General features: G+C 42.6%; 1 protein-coding gene across 1 annotated transcript in view; it reads right to left on the reverse strand.

The window, feature by feature from the left end:
• Nucleotides 1-560: 560 nt before the first annotated feature.
• Nucleotides 561-25,620, reverse strand: part of znf407 (zinc finger protein 407) — a 148,121-nt gene continuing 123,061 nt past the window's right edge. The window contains exon 9 of the mRNA XM_022753210.1: nucleotides 561-2,155. Coding sequence (XP_022608931.1) covers nucleotides 1,275-2,155 — 881 coding nt within the window. The 3' untranslated portion in view covers nucleotides 561-1,274. The remainder of the gene's footprint in view (nucleotides 2,156-25,620) is intronic.

Here is a 25,620-nt window from a genome sequence, read left to right on the forward strand (position 1 = left end):
TCCTCCACTACTTTCTCTCTCAGCCCACCTTCTCGCTCTGCGTGCGCTGCGCTGTGTGTGTGTGTGTTAAAGGGATGATCTTTTGATGCCCTCCGTGTGTACGAGTGCTTTCTCTCTCTACTTTCAGCGGTTGGCCATTGTGTTTGCGGCCGTCATACTGCTCTCCCACTCACTCCATCAGAAACCAGGCCCGTGTAGGGGCCTAAATGAATATCGATTCTCCCTCCAGTGCTTAATACTGCTGGGGGAAAAAAAAAAGGATGAGTCTGTTGTACACAATGAACAGAATGGGACTGATGGGGGGAGGGTGGGGGGGTGGGGGGGGGTGTGTGACGATTAGGATGATGGTGATTATGATGACGATAATGATAATGGTGATGATAATGACTGTTAGTGATCAGAAAGCATGATGGGAGCCATCAGCTGATGCATGTATGTGGATGTTGCTTGTATGATGGCGCTGTTCTGTATATGTAATCACAGTGTTGATGGTGAAATGTGTGACTGACATGATGAAGTATCAGCAAATACCTTTATGAAAAGAAATCTGGACACAGGTGTTAAAAATTAGGCTCAATCTTTATTGACACAAATGAAACAGAATTAATGTTTTTAGAGGTTTTTTGAAAAGATAAGGGGTTGACAAAAGCACATAAACCATCTAGAAGATCTGTTCTGGAACTATTGTATGTTTGTAACTGATAATATACTAATCATTAGAAAGGATGGAGGGAAAACACGTTAGAAAATAGAAAGAAATTAATAAACCAAACTGTCATAGGACACATGAGCAAAATTCGACCAAACAAAACAAAACAAAAACCCTAAACCTGTTGTTATTTCTATAGAGCAAAATCCACATTTTCCTTTATAGTGAGCCATTTCATTCTCAGAATATTAGATGCATATTTTAAAAAATATTTAAGGAGGAAATATATTGATTTTCTTGCATGGCATTAATCAAGTTGTTAATATACTCTTGGTGGTTGTGACGATTGCAAGTTAGCTCACTTAGCACCAAAACCTCTTTCCTTCACTGTCCGTCTAAATAAATGATGTTTAACCTGAGTTCGGCATTGCCCAAGAGAAGACAGTAAAAAGAGATGCAAAAAAAAAAGAGGATCAAACAGGGTGAAATTAACAGGGAAGAAGGGGAGAGGAAGACTGTAAAAGACTGATTTCCTGGCAAACATTTGGCCTAATGCAGCTTTAACAGAATTAAACATGGAAAACTGAAATGAAATGACAAATCTCTACCTCTATCTCTCTCTCTTCTACCCTTCCAGGACTATATTATGAGGGGCTCCATCCAAATAAACCACCATTTCTTCTCCAGCCTGCTGCTCTGCCTGCTGCACCTCTCCGTCACCTGCCCCAGCCTCTCCATATACGCCTTCCTCCACCTGTAAGGTGCAGTTGTCCAGCTCCGTCACAATGTAGTGAGTGCCTTCGTCATTGACGATGACCTGGGTCAGACCTTCCTTCATCATCTGTGACGCCGCGAGCTGCAGCACCTCCTGCATCTCCTCCTGGCCGGTCTCCTGGATGACCTGCACCTCCTCCTGCTCCTGTTTCACCTCCGACTGCAGGTCACTCTGCACAGCCTCGGCTATCTCAGGGGTCAGGACTTCATGAATGACGGCTGCCTCTCCTTGCATTTCCTCCTGATGGCCCATTTCGCTGACGGCGCTGAGCAGAGCATCCAGAGCCGTGGACGACTCGGAAACAATGCGGCTTTTTCCTGCGGCTGTGACCGTCACCCCTCCTCTGGCCACAGCCTGCAGATCTTCCCTGGCCTCCCCTGACTCTAGCACCACGAACTGGGTGCTGCCTCCGGCCAGGTGAGCCCCCGCAGATGCTACTTCCCTGCCTGAGGCTATGACTTGTCCGTCCTCGGTGATGTGCAGCACTTCGGCCACCTGGCCAGCCATGGCCAATGTCTGCAGGGTGGCAGCAGCCGACTCCTCCAGGGCCTGGTCGATGGCTACCTCCCCGCCGCCGTACCCCTGGATGATGATGACCTGCTGGACTTGCTCATCGTGCCCGGACGCATCTGATGAGCCCTTCCTGTGCACAGGAGATCCCATGGCCTCTGCCTCCACAAATGTGGCCCCCTGGCCCTTCAGACGACACTCAAAAGACTTGGACACAATACCTAGGGAACAGAGGGACACGTTTCACATTACATGTCACATTTTTTATATTTTGCAGATACTGTTATTGCATTCTTAGACTGCTAAAAACAGAGCTAAAATAATAGATAAAAGGGTGTTTGAATACAGAATATAAAAGGAAAATAATTTAGTAGGAAGACCAGGATCTAGGGCTGTAACGGACCATAGCTGATCTGTAAAGACAACCCCCACGGTTTGGCACACATTTGGACCGCAGATTAATTGCAAAGTTTAACCATGATAGCGTGAAATGCAATTTTACTGCAGCTGTTAAGACCATTCCTTGCTTTAAATGTTCTTTAAGTTTTAACTGTTTTTCTCAGTTTTTTTTCTTTTTTCGTTGTTTGCTGATCCCAAAAATAATTTGCTAATTCGATCCGCGAATACAAAATCTGTGATACAGTACAAACTGTGAGTTTTGTGATCTGTTGCATCCCTACCGTGATCACATCCAGAGTACTAAAATAGGCCTGGCAACTACTGCACATAGTTAACACACATGGCTGTCCATTTCTCTTAATGTTCTCAGTAACCACAACTGTTGAACCTGCTATGTTTAGGCATCAATCACTGTGAGAAAAAAAAAAGAAGCTATATTGAGAGCTAAGTTGAAATAAAAGGTGATGCAACACTGCACATATTTGTGTCACTTAATGCATGAAAGGAGACAGAATATGGAGATATTAGGCTGGCAGAAGAGTGTGGCGAGATACGGCTGGTGCTAATTGAGCCACACTGTGCCCTCTCAGATCACAGGTTGCCATGGCGTTTCCAAGGTGATAGGAACAGTGTTAGAAATGCCATTGTTTAAACAGCGCCTGGCTCAGACACTCGTAAGATAATCTATGCAGAAAAATGAGAATTTGAGACAGGGAAGAGGGGACTCTGTTCACGCCTGTGCTGCTAGGCACAGATGAACTTATTGTACAAAAACTGAAAAGACACATCTATTATTGTCACTAGAAGAGCATATTGATCTTAATTTGCATTGTTTTGGTTTCATCTGAAGGTTTGCACTTGAAAATTTGCAGATTATAAAATCCCTTTGCCTCATTAAACCCTTTAAAATTCCAACAACTCTTTCACAAACCTCAACTTTTCAGGAAATAAAACAACTTTTGTGTTTTTTTTGCTCGGTTCCTGAAAAGTTGACATTTTGGAAGTACAAGGTTTGCCCCCAAAGGTAGCGACAAGATCACACAGATCTCACAGTACATACAGGAACAAACTCATCAATCATTGATATTCCTATCTCCCTCTGACATTTAATGTCCTGCATTCACAAAGTTGACAATGTGATCAGAAAGTCAGAGTTGTGCTGCAAACAGTCTCTGACCCAGCCGTGCCCTGTCCTCAAACCGACAGAGAGATGTGCTACCTTTAATTCTCACTCTCACCGGACAGGTAGGCAGTGAGCATTAGTCCTCTGGTGACAGCGAGCCTCTTAATCCTGCACAGATACAATCTCAAATGGACTATTGGTACATTTTACAAGTCTGTACATGAAGCTCTGGAGGAGACAGTGAACATTTTATGTGCTAGGAATGAGTCCAACAACAGAGCCAACCGTTAAGACCTGGACTGATAGAAATTGCAGATGTTAGTGTCACGAAAACACACCTGTTATTCTAATGGCTACAAGCAAAGTTAAAAGCGTTAAGTGTCAGACAGTTAAACGCAGCTTCAGCTCAGGACTCAATTTCAGAGATTTAATATAAGTTAATAACAATCTGCTCACACTTCTTGCTCTCCAATATATAAATATGTCCTGTGGTGATGTTCTCACTTTAGCATTACAGTATGATTACATTACTAAAAACTGGCTATTTTAATTTAATCTACACACACATACACCCACACCTGTCTACACCTGCCAGATTTATTTTACACTGACACAAAGAGAAGATAAGAAAAGTTAGCCAGCACTTTCTGCTGTTCAGCCCAAATAGACTTGATAAATGATAAAGAATTTACAAACCTCCATGTCACAGAACAAAAACTGATACTGGGAGGGTCGAGAGTTTTCTCTTCATACCTGGTTAGAGACGTTACTACAAACTCTTGAATCCTTTTTCCTTTGGTGTAAAGGAGAACATGGTTTCTGGGTAATACAAATAGTCAATACATTGTGAACAATTTTGCTCCACTATTTTGCATATGAAGTGCACAACTCTCTGATTCTGACCAATGGAGAGAGACTTTAGTTCTACCTGCTGTTTGTCTATCTGTCTCTTTCCCCATGATGAGTCTCTATTCATCTCTATGCTTCTCCTGCATCTCTCTCTCTCTCCTGTGTGATAACAATGTGCATTTGTATAAAGGCAAACGAACACAAAAATCACAGTGACGCCGCAGTACAGAGGCAACAAGTTGGTGTGGTAAATATCAGTTCAGACTCCTCTATCTGTATCTCAAGTGACAAGCACAGTAGTTAGTGTGCAGAGGGAGTCAGCACTGCCGAAGACAGCCAGAGGAAGTTGGCATTTTTAGCAGCAGAGGTTACCCATTTACACAGAGCTACAGGGCCCAGGCTAACTGCCTACGCCAAAATGCTGTGAGCTGAGAGGTCTTCTGCGGAGGACAATAACTCATTGGTTGTGCAGTTTCTGCTGCATTACAATAAAACCAGTTATGTGTGTGTGTGTGTGTGTGCGCATGTGTGTTTTAAAGAGAGACGTGGCATATTAGTGTGTGAACTCCTGACCGTGTGTGTATGTTCAACTTGGTAAAGCTTGGTTTTGCTTGTTTGTGCCAAATTTAATGCATTGTTGTATTTATGTGAGTCTCTGAATTCACATGTTGTATGTGTGTGTCAGTATGTGGGTGGAATGTTAAAGTCAGGCTTAGCTGGTGTGTGTCTGTATATTACGTGCTACTATATGTATTTGTATGTATATGCAGGTCTCTGCTTGTGCTTGCTTACGTGTGTGTGCAGTGCTGTGGGGGTGGTAAGGCTATGCGTTGCTAGTGTATGTCACATTAGCCATGGGGTGCTGTCGGCGGGGCCCAGCGGCGGCCTGCTGAGGTTTATGGAGTGTCACTCAGTCGCCGCAGCCGTGAATCAAGTTAATGTTGCAGATCCCATCTCTTCAGTTGTCCTGTGCTCCCGGTGGAAGAACAACATTTGAACAGCGTGATTTGGCCCCGGCGAGAGGCTGATGCCTGTTTAATATGTGTTTTGAGTGTTCTGTCTGACTGATTCTTTTAACAGGAAGTAGGAGAGAGGATGGGAGAGAGAGAGCGAGAGAGAGAGAGAGAGAGAGGCTGCTTTATTGGCTGTGATCTGAAACAAGATGGAGGCTGCCTGAGAGGAATAAAACAACAGGAGGAAGAAAAGGATGCAGAGACGAGCGATGATGTCATTTTGATTTTCATATGACAGAAACATCTTAAGGAAAGTCTGACTGTAAAACTGGATCAGTGACTAATATAAACTTGCACAGAGCTCTTAGTCTGTGTGGAGGGAATTTTACTTTTTATATGGACTCACTGAATACTAATCTTCTCCACAACAGATTTGAACATCCTGCAGGGGTGCATGTCCAGATGACTCTCTGGTTTATGTGAGAATTAGTAGGGAAAGCAGATAAATGGAAGACATCAGAGACAAAGAGTCAGACGGAAAAAAGAAAAGAGAAAGAGATGGGTGGAAGGACCAGAGAGATATGTGTTTATAAACAGGTCAATGACGAATGACAGCGAATAACAAGCATCTTGTGTTCTACATCACATCAGCCTTGGTAGAGGCATGGCCTTACTTTGCATGTTTGTGCAGTGATTTGCTACCACAACAGATTTTTAGGATCCAAACGTGGTTTTCTGAAAATCGTGGAAGTCGTACAAATAACAAATAGTAATTGGTCCAAAACTATGTGGCCCAAAAATCTACCTGATTATTACTGAAACGCAAAGAAGCAATGGTAGAGTTGAAACTGTTGTAACCCCCATGTGCTTGTTCTGTTTACACTCTGCTTTGTTTAAAGTGTGTTAAAGTAAGAATCTGTAGAGAGCACTGTCTTCACTATAAGGGGAGGTAGCAGTGATGACAGCGAATCTATTCTCCAAATGGGATAACTCCTAATGAATGAAATGCCACTGAAATTAGACTAAACCTCATTTTGCTGGGGACTCCTCTGGAACCTCTTTGTGAATCCTTAGGTGGTCCCTGGACTGCAGTTTGATAACCGTGTGTGTGGTGCGACTCTGCGCCTCACAGCAGTCGGTGTGTTAGTGTTCAGGTCAGCGAGGAAGCCTCCCTGCTCAGTGTACGGTACAGATGCAATTATTGATCAGCGGATCAATGGGCTGGCCAGTGGCGGGGGCCCGGGGCCTCTAAGTGGCATTACTTCAGCTCGGAGAGGCCGCCAGGGGAGCGGTCAGACAGCACTTACCAGCAGTTAGAGAAATTAACCTTAACACTGAGACACCAGCACACACACAATCAATTACATTCGCTGTAACACAGGTCAGCTCGCTATGAATGTAAGCTCACTTGCACACGCACATGTAATCAAGCCGGCACACACACCTAGACGTAAGTCCCGTTATACTAGCGAGGACATTGTGCTGGTTGTATTCACTGTTTAATCTCTGAACCTAAATTTAACCCTCATGTTCATCTAAATGTACAGCACAATAAACCCTAATTGGTTCTCATAAGGATAGAAGTACACACACACACACACACACACACACACACACTCTGAAAGGCAAAGAAATCAACTTGAGCAGACACTACAGCAGGCAAAGTCAATTATACTGTATCAAACCATAACAGAAGAAAGGAGAAAAAACATGCTCACCAAATCAATTACAAGGTCAATGGCAGGACCATGAAAAAACCAGAGCCCCTGATCAATTCTAAACTACAGCACAAAACCCTTTACAATCCTTTTACCAGCCGATTACCTTCAATTATAGATATGAAGCTGCTGCCTTAAAAAGAGCATGATGGAGACCCCTAAACCTGACACACATATGGCTGTAATTTGTGGGGGGATTTTTACAGACGAGATGTGTGTGTGTGTGTGTGTGTGTGTGTGTGTGTGTGTGTGAGTGTGTGTGTGTGTCAGTGTTGCAGGCTTTTGAAGGTGACACTGCTAAGTAGATAAAGTGTCACTTCTGGGTGTATCCAGGTCACTGGGGAAGGCCCGCATATGAGAGTGTGGTGTTTGTGTGTGTCTATGTGCATTTTTAGGTATTTATATGAGTGTGTATTTTAATGTACATAAACCTATGTGTGTATGTGTTTTATTATTTCACATTGATTTCTTTGTATTGTTTCATCGATTTTATGTGTCTTTTACTTGTAAAAGAATTTTTTGTTTTTTTAACAAAGATGCTATAAACAAAGTTTTATTATCATACTTAGTAAATGTGCAGAATGTTTCTGTCTTTGCACTCATGCATTTTACTTTTGATACTGTGTGTATGTGACTTTCCTCACATAGGATGTGTATTGTAACATTTAGCAGGTCTATGCACAGAGGTTTATGTTAATTTCTTTACAATTGACATAAAGACCATGAACTATACTCTATGTGAGGTGCATACATGTACATGTCTGTTCACAGTATTTGGGTTTATAAAGTTACATGTGTTGAATTTTGAATTTGAATTGAATACATTACTAAGAAAAAAAGAGACAATCAGCCATATGTGTATGTGTTTATTCATTTTTATGTGTGTGTGTGTTTGAGGATCTTCTCTGGTCGAGCTGTGTACATGATGACCTTACCTGCCTCCCTCTCCTCCCCTGTGAGGCCTCAGGCAAAGCTGCATGTGTTTCCTATGCGTGTATGTGTGTGTCTGCCTCCGTGCGAGTGTGTGCGCACAAACTAGCAGGTCAGCCGAGGTCTGGCTGGTGATGGCTCTACTTTGTCTGGTAGGGACAGCCGCTACTGTCACCTTTACAAACGCCATGAATCAACGCCAGGGAGGACAGGCTGGCCGACCAAAAAACAACCAATTATACAGCAGCCAGATTGACACCGGGTGGACAGGGCAGAGAGAGAGATGGAGACACACTGAACACACCCCAAGGACGAATAAACAGAAGAGAATGAGGGCACAGACTGACAGAGGGCCTTCTGGGCTGTTACACCGATACGGTGGCTCTGAAGGCCAATATTAATCCATCAGTCACTTTAGCTAAAAGTTAAAGTGAATATCTTTAACATAATGATGCTATTACATAAATGAATGTCTGTGTTGTTATTCTCTTTTGCGAGTTTATGCAACACAATGGTTAGTCTATAACACAACCAGAAAGCCTCTTAAAGAGTCTTTTTTGCATAAATCCTCTGACACACAGGAAGTTATGCATGTTATGTTTTTGGCAGTGAAGTGTTTTTTTTTTTCTACAGTCTATAGTCTCTTTACATTCTTTATTTAGAGGCTCCCACGTCTGGGAGAAGAGTTTGCGTCTGGCAGGAAAGCTGGAAGTCTTAGAAACAGTCCAGAATGTGTTTTCCTACTTGTCCTGTCTTTGTATGCTGTGTGTGGTGGAAGCTAAGAGGATGGATGATTGCAGCATCATTTATGAACACAAATGACTGAGATCTGAGAAGAGCAGAAGCCAAAATGTGAACCTTTTGAGACATTTTTTGCTAGACCAGGTTGCAATGAAAACACAAGTGCACAACAATAAGAGCTTAAAGGAAAAATCTAACCTAAACTGGATTGGAAACTGGAAAATGTTGTTGTTTGGTGCTGTATAATACTTGTTCCCATAAATAACTGAACTAACAGTTACTTTTAGTTATGTTGTCAGTAATAAATGTCAGTCCAGCTGCACGTACTCAAAGAGCAGAGTGCTGCCATTTTTCTCCTGTATTCAACCACTTTACAGGAAAAAAATTAATTCAATTAACATGGCTACAGTGTTTTTTTTTCACTGGCAGTGAAAAAGTCTCAATAAACAAAGATACAATACAGATTGTACAGAAGGGGCTCAAAAGGTGAGAAGTACACACACACACACAAACACACACACACACACACACGCACACATGCACTGGTCAGAGGGAGCACAGGTCAGTGTCCTGCTCTCAGCTCTTTTTCTGCTGACAGGGGATGACCAAGTGTGAGTATAATCTGGTCCACAGTAACTCTTTCTACCTCATGTCCCCCAGGTCTGTGCCCCCAGAGAGAGACAGACAGAGGGAGGGGGGGGGGGGGGGGGGGGGGGGGGGGGCACCAATTCTTCACGACACCTTCCTGTTTCATTCTTTCATCCTTAGCATCTTTTTCTCTCTTCTGGCCATCAGCGTAGCTATAGTATGGTAAAAACTATTTCCGTTTCAGTTGGACTGTATGAAATGAGCAAACAATAAAAATGCAGCATCTTTTGATGCTGCCCAGATTTGAAAATATTGGATGCATTCACACTGCTTCAAAAGAAAATGGTGGGAATTGGCTTTTCTTTTTTTTTTTTTTTTTAAAAGACACCTGCATGTTATTTTAACTTCATGACACAGCGGACTTACAACTGGTTTCCAAATTTTTCACAAGAGAAAAAAAGGACAGACAGAGAACACGGATTTAGACCTTTAATGAAAAGTAATAATGTAAGGGAGTAGTAAGTTAAGTAACACTGTAGTCTGTTACTGGCAGAAATGAGCAGGCAACTCAGTGTATTGCAGCAAGTAGTCACAACTATATTTAGACCTTAGACTTGTGCCAGGGTTGACAAAGTCCATCGCCATGCTGGAGCAGGCTACTCTGTGAGAGGACCAGATGGAGGGGACTCTGGAATTAAGAAGGATGAGTTGAGAAGAACTGGTTAGCCAGTACACCGAGTACAAGATGTAGGGGCTTTGTAAGGAAGTCCCTCTGCAAGATCAATGCGTCATCTACCACAACACACAGGTTGTTTAGAATTTATCTGGTTGGCTGTGGATAAAAAGAGCAAACGTGTGGGAGGCTGCTACAGCTGCACAAAGTGAGGCCTGATCAACCTCAGCAGGGCTGCCAGTGAGAGGGCGTCTGATGCTGAAAGGCCTGAAACACCTGATGCCTGCAGGTTACATCACTGATTTTGTGCCCTAGAAAGGCGTCAGGAGATCCATCATTTCAACTTAAAAAAAAAAAACTGACTAACCAGATATGACTAACGTTCTACTTTTTGTTTGAGTGCCGCTTATTTCCCTGATGCTGTGGTAAATCACAGCAGCTATTTGCACTCCTCAGATGAAGGTCAGAAGTGATCCCAGTGTGATGGCCAGATCCAAGTAGAAAAAGAAAAAAGAGACTGAATAGAGAGAGAGAGGAGGCATGTGAGAGCCTCATCCAAGAATCCAAGAGGGGAGGTTGACATATGAAACAATAACAAAGATCACAACGCTCCCGCTCTCTTCTTTTCCCATATTCCCACTCCTTCCTTTCCCTTCCCTCATTCTCCCCATTAGGCCTTCTTTCTATCTCTCTGGCCTGTTTTCTTCTTCTTCTTTTTCTCCCTCACTCTCTCCTCTTTCTCTCAAAATCTCTGGAGGTGGACCTTTGATTGCTTCTTTAATTAGCCACGTCAGACGGCTCCGTGGATTTACAGGGGATGTCGAACTTCTGCAGATAATTACATGCCTTTTCCCTTTCTCTCCATTGCTACATCCCTCCCTCCCTCCATCCATCCCTCCATCCTCCTTTCACTGTGTCCTCCCCATCTATCGCTCTCACTCACTCTCCCATGATTTAATGATTAATTATGGATGTGAGTTTGAGAATAAAAGCTTTTTTCGCTAATCAAAATGAAATTTCCCCCATTTCTCATAATTACAGTGTGAAGATGATGTTGCTGATGTCTTTTTGTTGCCAAGGCCTGGCCCGCGCAGTGATCTGAGGTCCGTCAAGGCGGATGAAATGAATACTCGCAACATAATAGCGTGCTTCAGAATTTCTAAAAACTGGGTGGAGAAATGAAGAGAGCATGGAGCGGATTGGGTTGGGGGAGAAAAAAGAGAATAAACAAAAATTGCAGACAAAGACACAGAAGCAGAACGCTATGAAAGATGTCAGTTCAGAGGCCTAAAGAGGGAAACAAAGAGAGGCCTAAAATGTCGAGCTTGACTACAGTCATCATGGAGGGAATGTTTTCTTTATCCAAAGCTGGTCTTCAAAACTATCAAGATTTTTGAACGCATTCAGAGTTGCAAGCAACAATTACTTTCCTTAATGATTAATCTGCCGAGTGCTTTCTCAATTAATTGATCAATTGATTGCTTGGATGTTGGTTAGAAATTGTCAGTGAAATTGCAAGTGAAAACTTTTTCCTTTGACTGATGGTGTCAGTGGTTCAAGCACACTTCCATATTTACTTGGTGCTCTGGATAATAAAAGTGAGCGCATATGTGTGCAATATTTCTGGAATGTTAAATGGCTCAAAACTGTGCTGTCTTACAATAATTGTATTATTTTCAAGTGGAACTATAGTTATTTGATCTGATGTTTAATTAAAAACAAACAGGTTAGACAGACTACATTGAAAATACAGGCCACAAAGTGCAACCGCAGTGGAGCCAAAGTGAGTACACCAGAGACAACAGTGACTTTACCTGCGATCAAAAATATACACTTGTGATTTCCACTTAGGTCTAATTGAATGAATAAGGTTAAAGAATAACCTTTGAACATTACAGCTCCCTCAGTTCTGTCCTGGGTTGTGTTTAATACAACGTGGCCTCACATGGTAAAGGACTGCCTGAACAAGTAAGAAACCTAAGATTGTGAGACGTCGTAAAGATAGGAGACGGTACAAGAGCATCGGTAGGCAACTGAACATAAGCCGCAAAGCAGCTGCAGTAGTGCTTAGGAAGAGCCAAACTACTAATAACGCAGGCACAGTGGCCGTCCTCGAAAAAGGATGCCACACGCAATTCATTATTTATGATATTGAAAAACAGAAGTGTGAGTGCTTCTGACTTGGCTCAAGGATGATCTGTGGAAATTGTTGTTTCAGAGACTGATCAGACTGTGTGCAGGAGACTGCATGAAGTCAACCTCTACAGACGGCGTTCAAGAAAAGCATCGCTCACAAAACAGCACAAAACGGCAAGATTAAACTTTGCCAAAGAACGCGAAGAGAGGCCTGATGAATATTGGCAGCAGAGTCTTTGGTCAGATGAAACCAAAATAAATTGATTTGGATCAGACAGTGTCCAGCATGTTTGGTGTGGACCCGGCCAGGACCACCGCAGTGAATTGAGAGTTCCAGCCGTTAAACATGGAGGTGGGAGTGTGCTGATAGGGAGCTGCGTCAGTGCAACCGGTGTAGAGGTGATGACATTAATAAATGGCACTATGAATGTAAGTTTGACTGAATGAAGAGATGACTCCCAGTCTCTTGAGGCTTTACAGGAGAGGAATTTTCCAACATGACTATGATCTTGAACACACACAAAAAAATCCCACAAGAGTTTGTGAAGAAGAAAGAAAGTGACAACTATGACCTGGCTGTGTGATTCCCATGACTAGACTCCACAAGATGTTTGGAGTATTTTAAAACAGACGATAGAGCAACAAAACCCCACCAGCAAAGAGCAGCTGAAAAGAATCATCTGTGAAGAATGACAGAACATCTCTGCACAGATTTTTGTTAGAAATAAAGGTGGACATACAAAATAATGAGAAAATAAAAGAACAGAATCTCACTGTTGTTGCAGTATGCTCTTTAATATGGACCTTTGATTATAGGTTAATTTGTCAGTTTTCCAAATGACTTTGACTTTGTCTAAAAACAAATAAAAACGTATTAAATAGTAGGATTTGGAATGAACATTTTAGTGAGACGGAGCAGGGCTACTCAGTTTTGTTGTATACTGTATACTGAGCTATTCCTCTACCTATTAGGGATTTGGGTCAGATTTCTTTCTCTTCTGCTCCACTATCAAAATAAAGTTGATGGCAACAAGACATTGATGGCAGTATGACACATTAAAGAGGTATTCCAGCAATTCAGTGTTGCACTTCCATAAAGTGGTGAGAGCAGACGTCAGGGTGTGTCAAGCTCCAAAAGTAATTATAAGTAAGTTATGTAAGTATAAAAGTAATGTTAATAAGTAATGTTCTGCTGGAACTAGAACTGATTTCAGGTTTATATTTCCTGTTTGTTTGGCTTGCGATTATAAGCTGAAATAACAGTTTACCCAACTTTTTATTAACAACAACATCACTGATGCCAACCAAATCAAAGCATGGCCATCCATACAGTATATCCATACAGGATATAGTACGAGAAGTCCCTATTGTTCCCTGTTGAGTGACTCACACTTGTACACAACACACACTCACAGGCACACAGGTCTGTTTAGCTTAGTCTCCGATCCTCTCTGCCATATTTACTGGGTATTTACCTAACAGAGGCATGCTGGAGATATTTATCGTCCTGATGGCTCTATATATAGGGCTGAGGAGCTCAGTGAGAGGAGAGCCAGGCGCGGTGGGAGGTTGCTTCTCTAATCTCCATCTCCAGGCTGACAGGCCTGAGAAGGCCCTAATGAATGGCTCTTTTCATCTGCACGCCTGTGTGTATGTGACAGTATAAATATTTAGCAATATTGGAGTCAGCTCGTGATTTTACACAGATGGAGTGATTGATGGCTCAGCCCCCTGACGCATGCCAAAGACCATCCTGGAGATGTTACATAAACCACCACAGCCTCTCTCTCCTTCCATCATCATCTCCATCTCGCTCTCTCTCTATCTTTCACACTGCCTCCTCTGCTCTCCGCCTCCTTCCCAGCTTGTCTTCTCACTGTCGATCCGCCCTCTGTGGCTCTGCCAATTTGCTTCACTGTTGAATTTCTATTATACAGTGTGGTGTCTCTACGGCTGTAAGACAGGCTAAATCAGAGAAAAACAACCTGACAGGGAGGAAACTCTGAGGAGATTGGCATGGACATGTTACAGTCCAAAACCAGTTTAGTGTTTTAAACCTTTTATTGAAACACATTTTCATAAAACTGCATTCTGAAACAAATCTCAGATTCTTATTTCTTTGATCTTATTTATTCTCTCTTTGGTTTGACTTGTTTTATAATCGATTTGTTTATTTGATGATTATGATAATTATAGTTTCTTTTGCATGTTTTTTTTCGAAACTCTATAAAGTGATTTGTCAACTTTACAACTTTAGTTTTTACTTCACTTTCACTAACTTATTACACTAGGTCAAGACAGTGATTATGATTTCTGTATGTGTACATGAGTGTATACGAGCACTGTCCTCGTGTTGTTGCTTATTAAGGACAGTAAATCAAAAGTCAAAGTGAACCTTTGAGTGAAAGCTACGTTTTAAGTCCCCACACTCACACATGAATGCACACATACAGTATATATACTGTGTATATATACTGTATATATATATATATATATATATGCATACACTCACACACTCACATTCAGAAACACATGCACACAATGCTGTCATCTGTGTCAGAGAGAAACCAGACCAGAGCCACTCACTGTTTGCGCAATGCAACACACACACACACACACATACACACACGCACGCACACTGCTGCCAATATGCTGCTGGAGCCCTCTATGAAGAATTGTGTGTGTGTGTGTGTGTGTGTGTGTGTGTATCTGACTCATGACAGCTTGCGACTACTTTTGTGATGACATTTTGGAGTTTGTGGACATTCTGGCTGGTTGTCATAGTGATTTTAGGGTTAACAGTTAAAATCAAAGCTGGGATAAGAACGGTGGTCAAGTTAAGGTTACAACATCAGTTAGAGGTTATACATGTAGTGTTTTCTTTTGGTTAAGGTAAAACTACACCTCAAGGGAATTAATGTATAAGAATCTATTGCATTTGAGTGTGTGTGTGTGTGTGTGTGTGTGTGTGTGTGCACGCGCGCGTGTGTGTGTATACAATGCAGACCCTCTGCATAGCCTCTGCATAGCCAATTAAACTAAAATACAAGAACAAAATCCCTGAACAAATATATGAGGACTTTAAGGGGGGATGTTGAAGATGTATTAACCTTGTAATTGCCTGTGTAAAATATGCTCCCCTGGTAATGAAATTTCCTGCTTTAATTTGAAAAAATTGGGGAAATATCTCCCCTTTTTTACCATGTGTTTTCTCATTTAATTGCATTTAAGACTTCAATCTCAAACACCCCCACCGCTTTTATGGGGGGAAGGACCAGCGCTGGACCGCCACATCTATTAATCTAACTGTCCTTTATCGGAATTAGCATTCAAATGTGATCGGTTCCATTGCGCCTTCGCCACCACTTGTAATTCCAACAAAATCCACTCCTATGCAATAACTACAGTGCCCTTCAAGACCACTACCACCTCCCCCTCGCTTTGAGAGGTATTGATTTTTATTTGTTCTGTAATGAGAACAATTAGTCTTTTTCCTGGCCTCCTTCATCTATCACCTCCACATTCCTGTGGCTCTGCCACCCAGCCGGCCTCTGTCTTTAAACCCAGCTGGGGGTCCGTTCACTGGGCAGAGGACACTGCTGTACCCCTCTGCATAAGAAATACAACAAGCTCAATGAGAAATTACACAGGGCATTTCACTCTGTCTATCTAACTACAGCCAAAAAAGGAATATAGAACTAGTCTGATCTAGTCTCTCTGTTTCAGGGTCTGACTCACATGGGCTTTTATCATCCTGATACATATTTTTGAAAAGAAAAAACTAACAGGCAACATGTGTGTTTTTCATTTTCTTTGAATGATTTAAAATAATAACTAAAGTATTTTATTATAATAAATTAATAATTAATCAGTGCCACAATGATGTATAAATAAGCTGCATGCTATCTATCATACTGGGTGTCTAATCCCCATCTCTAGCCCATCTACCAGCCTGACTCTAATTGATATGGTTAGAAGAAATTACCACAGTCTTAATCCAGCGTGGCTGGTGTTAACATGTATCATAAAATGTGAAAACACAATAAAACACTCTCATCTCTCCATTAAGGACGCTTTAATTTCCGCAGTGGCAGGCGAGTGGCAGGCAGGACTGACTGACTCGCAGTGATCAGGAAGCCTTAGCCTCTATAAACCAGCTGATTGACAGGGTGATTTGTGACTGACTGACTGGATAAGTGGCAAGCTGCTTTCTCAGTGTAGCAGCTTGTTCCTGTATACAAGCATGTGTATATATATGTGTGTGTGTGTGTGTGTGTATGTGTGTGTGTGTGTGTGTGTGTGTGTGTGTGTGTGTGTGTGACGTCAGGTCCTATTTCAGCCATGGCCGGTGAGGAATGAAGCATCTGAAAGAGTCCATTTCTCTTGCTGTGCTGCCTGAGCCTTACTTACCCTAATGATGTATAATAGCCTGCAACTACACTTAACCTGAGCATTACTGTGGCAAAGACTGAGTGGAAGAGGTTCACGCACACACATACACACACATAAAGGTCTAGTTTTTCTGAGGACGCTGTTTACCAAAGGCTGTGAGGGCAGGAAACGACCTGGCACGTTGCGAAATGAAAGACTCACAAATCGCACTCCATCAAATCAAATCAAACCCCAAGATGTGTATTAACATCGACAGCTGTATCCTCGCTTTCTCTCTGATCCCTCGCTCACACTTTGCTCTGCTGCTGACTCATTCTGTAGCTATAAGCTAAATGATACAAGCAGTTAGCATGCTGCATCTGTTGTCTCTTAATTAAACTCATTTTCCTGGATGCCTCTGTATGTTCATACACGCAATATGGAATCTGGCACTTTAACCCCTTTCACATTCATTAGCGCAGATGAGAACAAGCTCATCACTTACACGTGTACTTCATAAGTGACTGAATGAATGCATGTGCGTGCATGTGTGTTTGTGTGTGTATGAGTGCGCGTGCAAGACAGGTCGGAGACAGTGGAGAGACAGTAAATGACAGAGTCACGTGAGGCGGCTACTGTATGAAACCTCAGATCTAATCAATAGGAGTGAGGAGGACGCCAGGCGCCAGCCAGAGGGTCACCACTCATCACTCAGGTCAGTGGCGAACACACACATGCGTGCACACGCACACACATACATAGGGAGGGCATTGCACGGGGCACATTACTAGACAGGACTATGAGGCAGTAGAGGATGGGTCAGAGAGAGGTTGAAGCACATAGCAACAGAGGGGGAGCTGGATCGATGGGAGAGATTGAAGGAGCTCCGTAATACCAGAGGAGTCACGGATGTCCAGGATACAGCTAAGCAGGGCTAGGAGACAGGTCAGGAGGGTTAAAACAGCCTCGCACCGCAGGGAGGAGGCATCGACAGGCCATAAAAGAGGTGAGGGAACAGCAGAACTGAATGATTTTGATGCTCATCGTGGTTGAATGCGATTGCGGTCACCACCTCGTATCGTTAGTGTTTAGAAGAGAAACAGAGGAGATGAATCTGATCAAAATTACCAGGTTGTGAATGGAAATTAACAGGTTTACTAATATGACAAATATAGCAGGCTTTTAGAAATGTTTGCAGCAGGAGACAGCCTGCTAAGCTGCGGGAGCTCGACTGAAAGTGGGGCAGCAGAGGAGCGCACCACAGTGCGATTTTGGATGTGTGGGCACGTTGTGTGTGCTGTGGCTCTGCAGCAGAGAGACACAGACGGGAGAGATGGACTCGGCCTAGTGGCATTTAGCCCTGTTCTATAATGACACTGAGAGCTGGGAAGGAGACGCAAGCGCTGTTATTGAATTATTGAAGGTGCATGGTGAGGTATAAATCTGCCATGGAGATGCCATACTGTTGTAACACACACGTGCACAGTTGCACAGTCGCACACACACGCAGAGGCCACCGACACACAGCGAGGCTGGCGTGACAACTGCAGGCTTTGACTTGCTGACCTTGAGGTTGTTAAAACAAGCTCTCCGTCAGCTTTTCTGCAAAATATGTTTACCTCGTGAGAGGGGAAGAGAGAGAGACAGAGGATGAGAAAGAGAGTGAGAGAGTTAAAGTGTTTGTATGCTGTGCTGACATTGCTGGAATAAACACAGAGACTCCATCAATTCTTTCGGATTGTGAGACAAAATAAAAAAAAAAAAAAAAAAGGAAGACACTGCAGAGGGAGACATAAAGTAACTACCAACCTGTACTAGCTGGGCTCCAGCCAGCTTTTACTACACAGCAGCATCATGACTGAGAGAAGAGATTAAGTTCTCGAGACCGCAAACAAACATTGGAATCCTGTGAAACCACAGCGCACACACAGATTAAAAGAGAACGGTTGTATATACAGTATGTACCTGTAGTGAATGCAGCCTGGAGACCGTACATCAACCACCAATTACTGATGTTTATCTCTTAAATAAAAAGAGACAGAGTATTGCTACATGCATGAAGACATCACTATATGTGATAATTCCCTTTTCTTCCTTCCAGCGGAAAGATTTTCACCACACGCACCAACACATTTTTATTTCCATTATTATTTCTGTATCTCTGTGCTGATAGGGAGGTAGTGTTTCTTAGCTCAGCCGCCTCCCACCTCGAGGAGAAGAAACAGAAACATCCACGATTCTTCCTGGATGTGATGTAGCGTATGTGTGCAGGAAGGGACCGTGTGATTACAGAGCATTACAAAAGCGCTCTAATGTACATTTGTTTGTTTTTCCATGTATGCATATTTGCACATGTATGTCTGTGTATGTGTGCGGGTAAGTGGGCACGTGTGTCCTGCCTGAGCTCTGTAGCCGAGGGGGGCACCTCTTCTTATTAACATCATCAGTCTGCATCATTACTAGGCTGCCTGGGTTGGGCAGCAGGTGCTATGAGAGTGCCAGGGTTACAAACGACCACAGGATCGCTCCTAGAACACACACATATACACACACACACACACACACACGCATACACACAGACACAACACACACAGACACAGGCTCTGAACCCCCCTTTCAAATCCCCAAAAGGGATGTGGGGTGTCTGTGTCTATCTGTTATCCAGTGGGTTAGCGCTCGGTGTCTGGCCAGGTTTTCACTGGGGGGGACGGACTCCATCCATTCTCCTGACAACAGGCCGGCGATACGCAGCAGAGGCTGGGAGAAACTCAGCTCAGAGCAGGAGAGGGTCCACAAGTCAACCAAAAAAAAAAAATAAATAAAAATGTAGTATTACACGGCCAGCGTGCAAGACAGTGTGCAACTAACTGGAACATGCACAAAAACACAGTACTAAAGAAAAAAAACATGGGATGCTCAGGTGCAGGTGAGAATAAACACAGGGGTTGGGTGGATGCGTGGGGCTGATACAGGCGTTTTATCAAAAATGGGACACTCATGTAGCATATGCAAACATATGAGCCTTTGAATAGGGCTGATCCTTACTCTAGTGGTGTCATGGAGATCATTTAGATTTTATTTAATTTGTCTAGGTTCTGAAATATCCATCTCTGACATTCCTGGCTCCACCCCAGAGAAATGTATTTTTGTTCTGCTGCTCAGTCTGTAAAAAATTCAACAGCAACACATCTTTCCAGATACAGTGTCCCTGTTAAGTTCTGTTTACATCTGCGCATCTTTGCAAAATATGGTTCTAGGAGCTTGGTGATATAGCGACTTCTCGCGGAGCCAGGTGGTTAACTACTGTGGCAGGCAAGCTAACCATGGACACACTAGCCTGTCAAAAAAAGCTGTTTGCTAGAAGCTGTCAGTTAGAAAGCTCATAAGCTTGGTTTCTAATGGGACAATAAGATAACACCTCTTTATTCAAAAGAGGTGTTTGTGCTGCCAGCTCCTGTCCGTGCACCGCTCTTTTTGTGAAGCAGTTAATACTCAGACAGAGAAGGTGAAATAAAAGTGGATGGTGCAACAGTATTCTTTCAGTAAACACATAATGAACCTTATAAAAAATATTTTTCAAAGCTGTGAGGGTCACAAACAAAGATCTGTTCACCTCCATTATATTGGAGTGAAAGTAAAATCTCAGAGATCTTTATCTCAAAACCTAGACAAAGAAACACCAAAGAATCTGTGTAGCTGTATCCCACTAACAGTAAGTGAGATGATATGATTTTTTGTGATTTGGTTGGAACAACTCTTTAACCTGAAGTGACTGTAATGCATTTTAATCAATAACATATGGGTAAGAGTAACTCTCGGGTGTTTCACTGCATTTCAACAGACAGAAATGTATCTACTGCCAGGTTTGTCTCAATAGACAAACATTTATACACACCAGCAGCCATGTGCACACAAGGGTATGTAGGTAGAAACACACACATAACACAACAACACGAACATATGGACATCCCATAAAAATATGAGCATGGTCAATAGGTAGGGTTTGCATATTGACAGATGGATATCTCCACCAGTGATGTTAATGCTGATAAAATACCCTGCGTTATTATGGCGTGTAACCAGAGAACGGTAATAAAAGCTATATGAATGGGGACTGGCCTGTTTCTCAGGCGCCTCTATGGCACCACCCATGACACCAAAGATGTGTCAAAGACAGTAGACACTCAATACAGTGCTGCGCTGCTCTACCCTACCTACTGTTATAGATTATGTAGCCAGCGTGCGTTCATTTAAGATGTACACATTGATCTGGCATTGACAAACCATTTCATATTAGCCAGGGTTTGCTCTTTACGGCATCAAGGGCAATCAGATGCACTGCACTGCATCGGGCTAAATTTAACTTCCTATCAATCCACATGTGATACACTCAAAGTCATCCCGCCTCAATCACTCACCAGAGGGTCACTTTCAAATAAACCTGAACATCTGAATTCATGCGAAAAGAGAATAATCTTTTTTTATCCATCCATAACAGGATTACAGTTGGTATACGTCACATTAACCCACTCAAGTGGCAAAATCAGTTTTGTTGATTGCACAATATACTAAAATATCCCTGAACCAACCAGTTAAAACTGAATCAAGGCAGAGATAGGTATGCCCCTGAATAAATCAGCATTAGAGCAATATTGATTTGACTGCAATTCAATAAAAAAGGAAAACTGAGTGGGGTGGGGTTGGGGGTGCAAAACGAAATGATAAATAAATAAGAGATTCACAACAGGACAAAAAAAAAATGTATTTGGTTTTCTAATATTGAAGCTGCAGCAGAAATTAATGTCCCTGGTTAGTTAGTGCTGTTAATTGGGCGTGCAAAATTAAAATGTTAACGTCACTGCTAGCTGGGAAGGCTGGGAAGGCAGAGAAGGCCCCTCCAGCTGTATTTGACCTAATAGAGCGTGTTTCTTCCCCTTCCTTCTCTCTCTGCTTCAAGTGTCTCCAAAACTAATAAAAAACCCCCTCACAAATCCCCCCATGAAGCCCTCCATATGAACTGTCACATTAATAACACTGCACTCGTATTCAAATTTTCTGTCGAAAAGCTAAAGAAAGATTGAATGCCCTGCCGTCGCGCGGCCAAAGATTGAAGACGTGTCTCATTGACATTGTTAAAAGTTTATGAAAATATATGAATTCTCAAACGTGGCGGGCCGCCGTGCAGCTCCACTCCCAACACTTCTGTTAGAGACCGCGGCTTTTAATCAAAATGATTGAATACCACAAGTTTGGATTCAGGGATTCTAATAGAGGACGGATAAAGTGTCACGGTCCAGAACTAGAAAAACCACATGGGATCACACATGCATGCATAAAAACCTTTCTACATTTTTTTTTTCTTTTCTTTTTTTTTTTTGGAACCATATTCCTCTTTGGTAGGTATCTTGTTTTCCTCAGTTACCGAGCGCTTGTGCAGTGTACAGTGAATGACTTTTGGCTCAGTTGCTTTGCTTTCTGAAGCTGATATGCACATATACACACACACACGTACAGTCACACACTTATATACATAGACATATGCACACTGTGTGCTGAACATACATGTACAGTGATGTACAGCGACAGCTGTTGGCAGCATCACATGTGAAGACTAAGTGAGTGACAGGCTTGTCTTTATCTGTGTGTGTGTGTGTGTGTGTGTGTGTGTGTGTGTGTGTGTGTGTGTGTGTGTGTGTGTGTGTGTGTGTGGTGTTGGCAGCAGAAGGTTGAGGTAGAAACACTCTCCAAAGGCCAGGAGCACTGCAGAACAAAAAGGCAACTCCACCAGGGATAACAAATGCCATCTCATTGGACCACACACTACATATCATCGCTAACAATGTAGGAGTTAAAGCAAGAAGAGCCTTGTTTGAGCTTAACCACCATACTTTTCTGAATTTATATGAACTGACCTTATTCCCACAGTGGTAATTTGGACTTCCCCTGGGGTAGGTAGGGAACCCTACTTAGAAGAGTAGCATAACAGCAAACACACACATATTCACGTACATATATGTGCACAGTGCAAGTGTTGCCTGGAGAGCACTGCGGGAGGTGACTCGTGTACCTGTTTATGTGAATAAGTTCAGTGTGAGAAGACGCAGGTGACAGCGGAGGCAGAGTGGTTCTGTTGGGAAAGAAACACAGATGAAGTGGGTCGAAAAAGTGCAGAAGTGGACAGACGGTGAGTTTACAGTGCAGCTGGAAACAGGATTCCCTTGACACAACACAACCTGCTTGATTTGCTAAAGATAAATGGAAAATGTGGGACGTTATTCACTTATAATTTCAAACAACCCACACATTACCTCAGTAATTCAATAAACAAGTTAAGATTACTACACGTATACATATTCTGTAGTGTGTGACTTTTTGTTTTTCTAAGAAGCTTGGGGGCAGAGCAGACGGAGTAAGGAGAGTTCAAGAAAGAGGTCGTCTCAGTGACAAAGAAAGAAGACAGTCTTCTCAGAGGGTAGAGTAATTCAATACGAGTGAAAAACTTAGACCCATCAAGACAGTAAGAACCTGGGTCAGATGACAGGTACAAAAGCTTTTATCGTTTATTTTACTGTCCTTTGGTGACTGATGGATGTACGGCTTAGATGATGGATTAGAAATTAAATGTAGTGTTCTTCACAGTAACTGACACCTGACTAAATAGTAAAACAAATTGAAATAAAAGCTATTTAACTCCGGTCTATTATCGCTATGATCAAGTCCACTTTCCTGTAATACAACAAGGGATGCTTAAATTCCACTGGTGATAAAAGAAAATCCCTTTGAAATAAAAAATATCAGTTTCCAGGTTTGCTGTGATTTTAAATTTTGAAAATGACTCTGAGGCTCACAGTGGCTTTAAACAAGTTTGAAAATATTAAACTGGAAGTCACTCCTTTCATATCCAGTATCATGTCTGAAAAAAAAGATTTCACTGTTTCCATATTTTCAAATTTCCAAGCATAGTGTGCTTGACTTCAGGTTGCAATCAACGGTACCATGCAAAGTGGGAACACAGTGCAGCAGGGGCGTACATGGAGACGCCGGAGAGTTGATCATAACCTGATCAGTGGGAGTGTTAGGGGCTGGTAATAATCGTGACCAATCACACCAGCTCCTCTCTCTCCCTAAACACAGCTCTCTCACTTATAACAGTTTGGTAACGGAGAGGACAGTCCGGAGGAACCAATGAGATGAGAACTTATCTTGGACATACAGAGTTGAACGTCTGAGGTGAGCGCTCCAATTCAAAAACATGCTGTCAAGAGCAAATGATGTTGCCTGATAGTGCCTCCTCAGGACGCACTATTTTATTTGGAATCACAATGATCCAGTTATTAGCCTTTACAGGACATGCTTTCATAAACTGGAGATTCCTATGATAAACAAGTTTATAATCTACATCTAAAATTTCACATTTTTCTGGTGACACTATGAATTGTAACAGAGGCATTTTTACAAATAGTCACGATGCTGTTCACATTATGTAGGAGTACATATGGCTGTGAGTAGGAGAGAAAAGTTTAAATTACATTTTGATTTTTTATGGAGCTAAGTGAACTGTGTGCGTCCTGGGGATGTTACATTCCAAACACTCTTTCATAGATAAACCAGCAGCTATGTAGAATACTGAGATATAACCAACAAGTGTGACGTACCGTACGTAAGAGAATATAAGTCTGTGTGTTTGCTCGATGGCTTCACGCTTGTTGCACTGGTTTAATCAATATAACCACTGGCTCTGGTGTGCACAATTCAACATTGGAACCACACTTCATTCAGACCTGAGGGCGCAGTGGAGAGATTCCGGTGAAACTTCAAAATTTAACTTTATTCTGTTTTCCTGGCATCACTGCAAGGATCATGACAGAATCAATCAGTTTCTGTTAATTTAGATTCTATCTTTAGCTTCTGGTAAAGGAAAATAAAATAGTGAAAAGTGAAACAGACAAAGAAAACATTTATCAACAGGGGTTCGTTAGATTATGGGGAGGTCTGTGCAAGTTGGCTTCATAAATTTTAGTGACAAAAATAGCACAGACCACAGTTGCTGCCCGATGCCTCAGACTAGGTCAATGGCACAGTGAGCAAAATGCTCAGTTTTGATATCAAAATTGTGGTTTGCTGCTTGATTTGTCAGTGACACTGCCTTGCTGAATGCAGTGCATGGCAAGTCACCAAAAGACAGAAGAGATGCAAGAAAATGAAACAGGAAGAGGAAAAAAAAAGAAAAAAGAACAGTGCACCTCAGGAAAAATGCAGCTTTGTGCCACGTGTTTGCACAAAAATAGAGCCCTTATTCATAGGACATGAATACTCTGCCAACCCACCAGTAGCAAGGGGGGAAAAAATGTAAACCCACCAATAACTGTCATGGTGTGGTTTAAGTCCATCAATGATGAGTGAGGTACAGTTGTAAATCCCACCAGTGGCAGGTGGAGTAGAGACTGAGGCCCACTCAGTGAATGATGGGTTGAGTTGCAGTCAAATCCATCTACATCAAAGCTCCAGGCCTCGTCTTCCTCTCTTCTTGGCTCTCTAAAGGGGCTCAGGAGTCACAGCTATCACTCTCTTCCTCAACCCCCCCCCCCCCCCCCCTCCCAGCCTTGATTCGCCTTTCATTATCTCCACTGCAAAGAAAAGAAAGAAATGGGTGGGGAAAAAAAACAGAAGAAGAGGAGAGTGGAGAGGTCTGAAGAGGTTTTCAAATCCAGTGAAGCCTGTCACATTACAAAAACATGTCGCTTTAAACTAAATGTGAAATATCAGTAATTGAAGCCATAAATCCACTGTTGTGTTTCCCCTCACCTCCTCCTCCTCCTCCCTCCTTTCCTCTCTCACTCTCTAGCCATCCCTCCCCTTGCTCCCTTTTTTTTTTCTGAGGGTGCTTTTTGATGAGCGGTAAATTGGAAATTATTTTGTGTTGTAATGCCGCTGTGAAACGTCTTCCCATTTACCATGCGTCACTCAGCACTGACAGTGAAATTAACTCAACTGTCATCTGACTATCAAAAGAGGTGGGTGGGGGTGTTTCGCGGAGGTGGATGGTTGGAGGAGAAGGAAGGGGGCTGGTGGTGGTGGTTGTGTGTGTGTGTGTGTGTCTGTGTGTGTGTGTGTGGGGGGGGTTTGTACCAGGAGTTAGAGAATGATCAATAAAGAGAGGATGATAGAAGAGGGAGGGAGGGGGGCAGAGAGAACAAGAGGGGGG

The sequence above is a fragment of the Seriola dumerili genome, unplaced genomic scaffold (genome assembly GCF_002260705.1).
Source record: "Seriola dumerili isolate Sdu_G_001 unplaced genomic scaffold, Sdu_1.0 BDQW01000191.1, whole genome shotgun sequence".
In the NCBI taxonomy this organism is placed as follows: domain Eukaryota; kingdom Metazoa; phylum Chordata; class Actinopteri; order Carangiformes; family Carangidae; genus Seriola; species Seriola dumerili.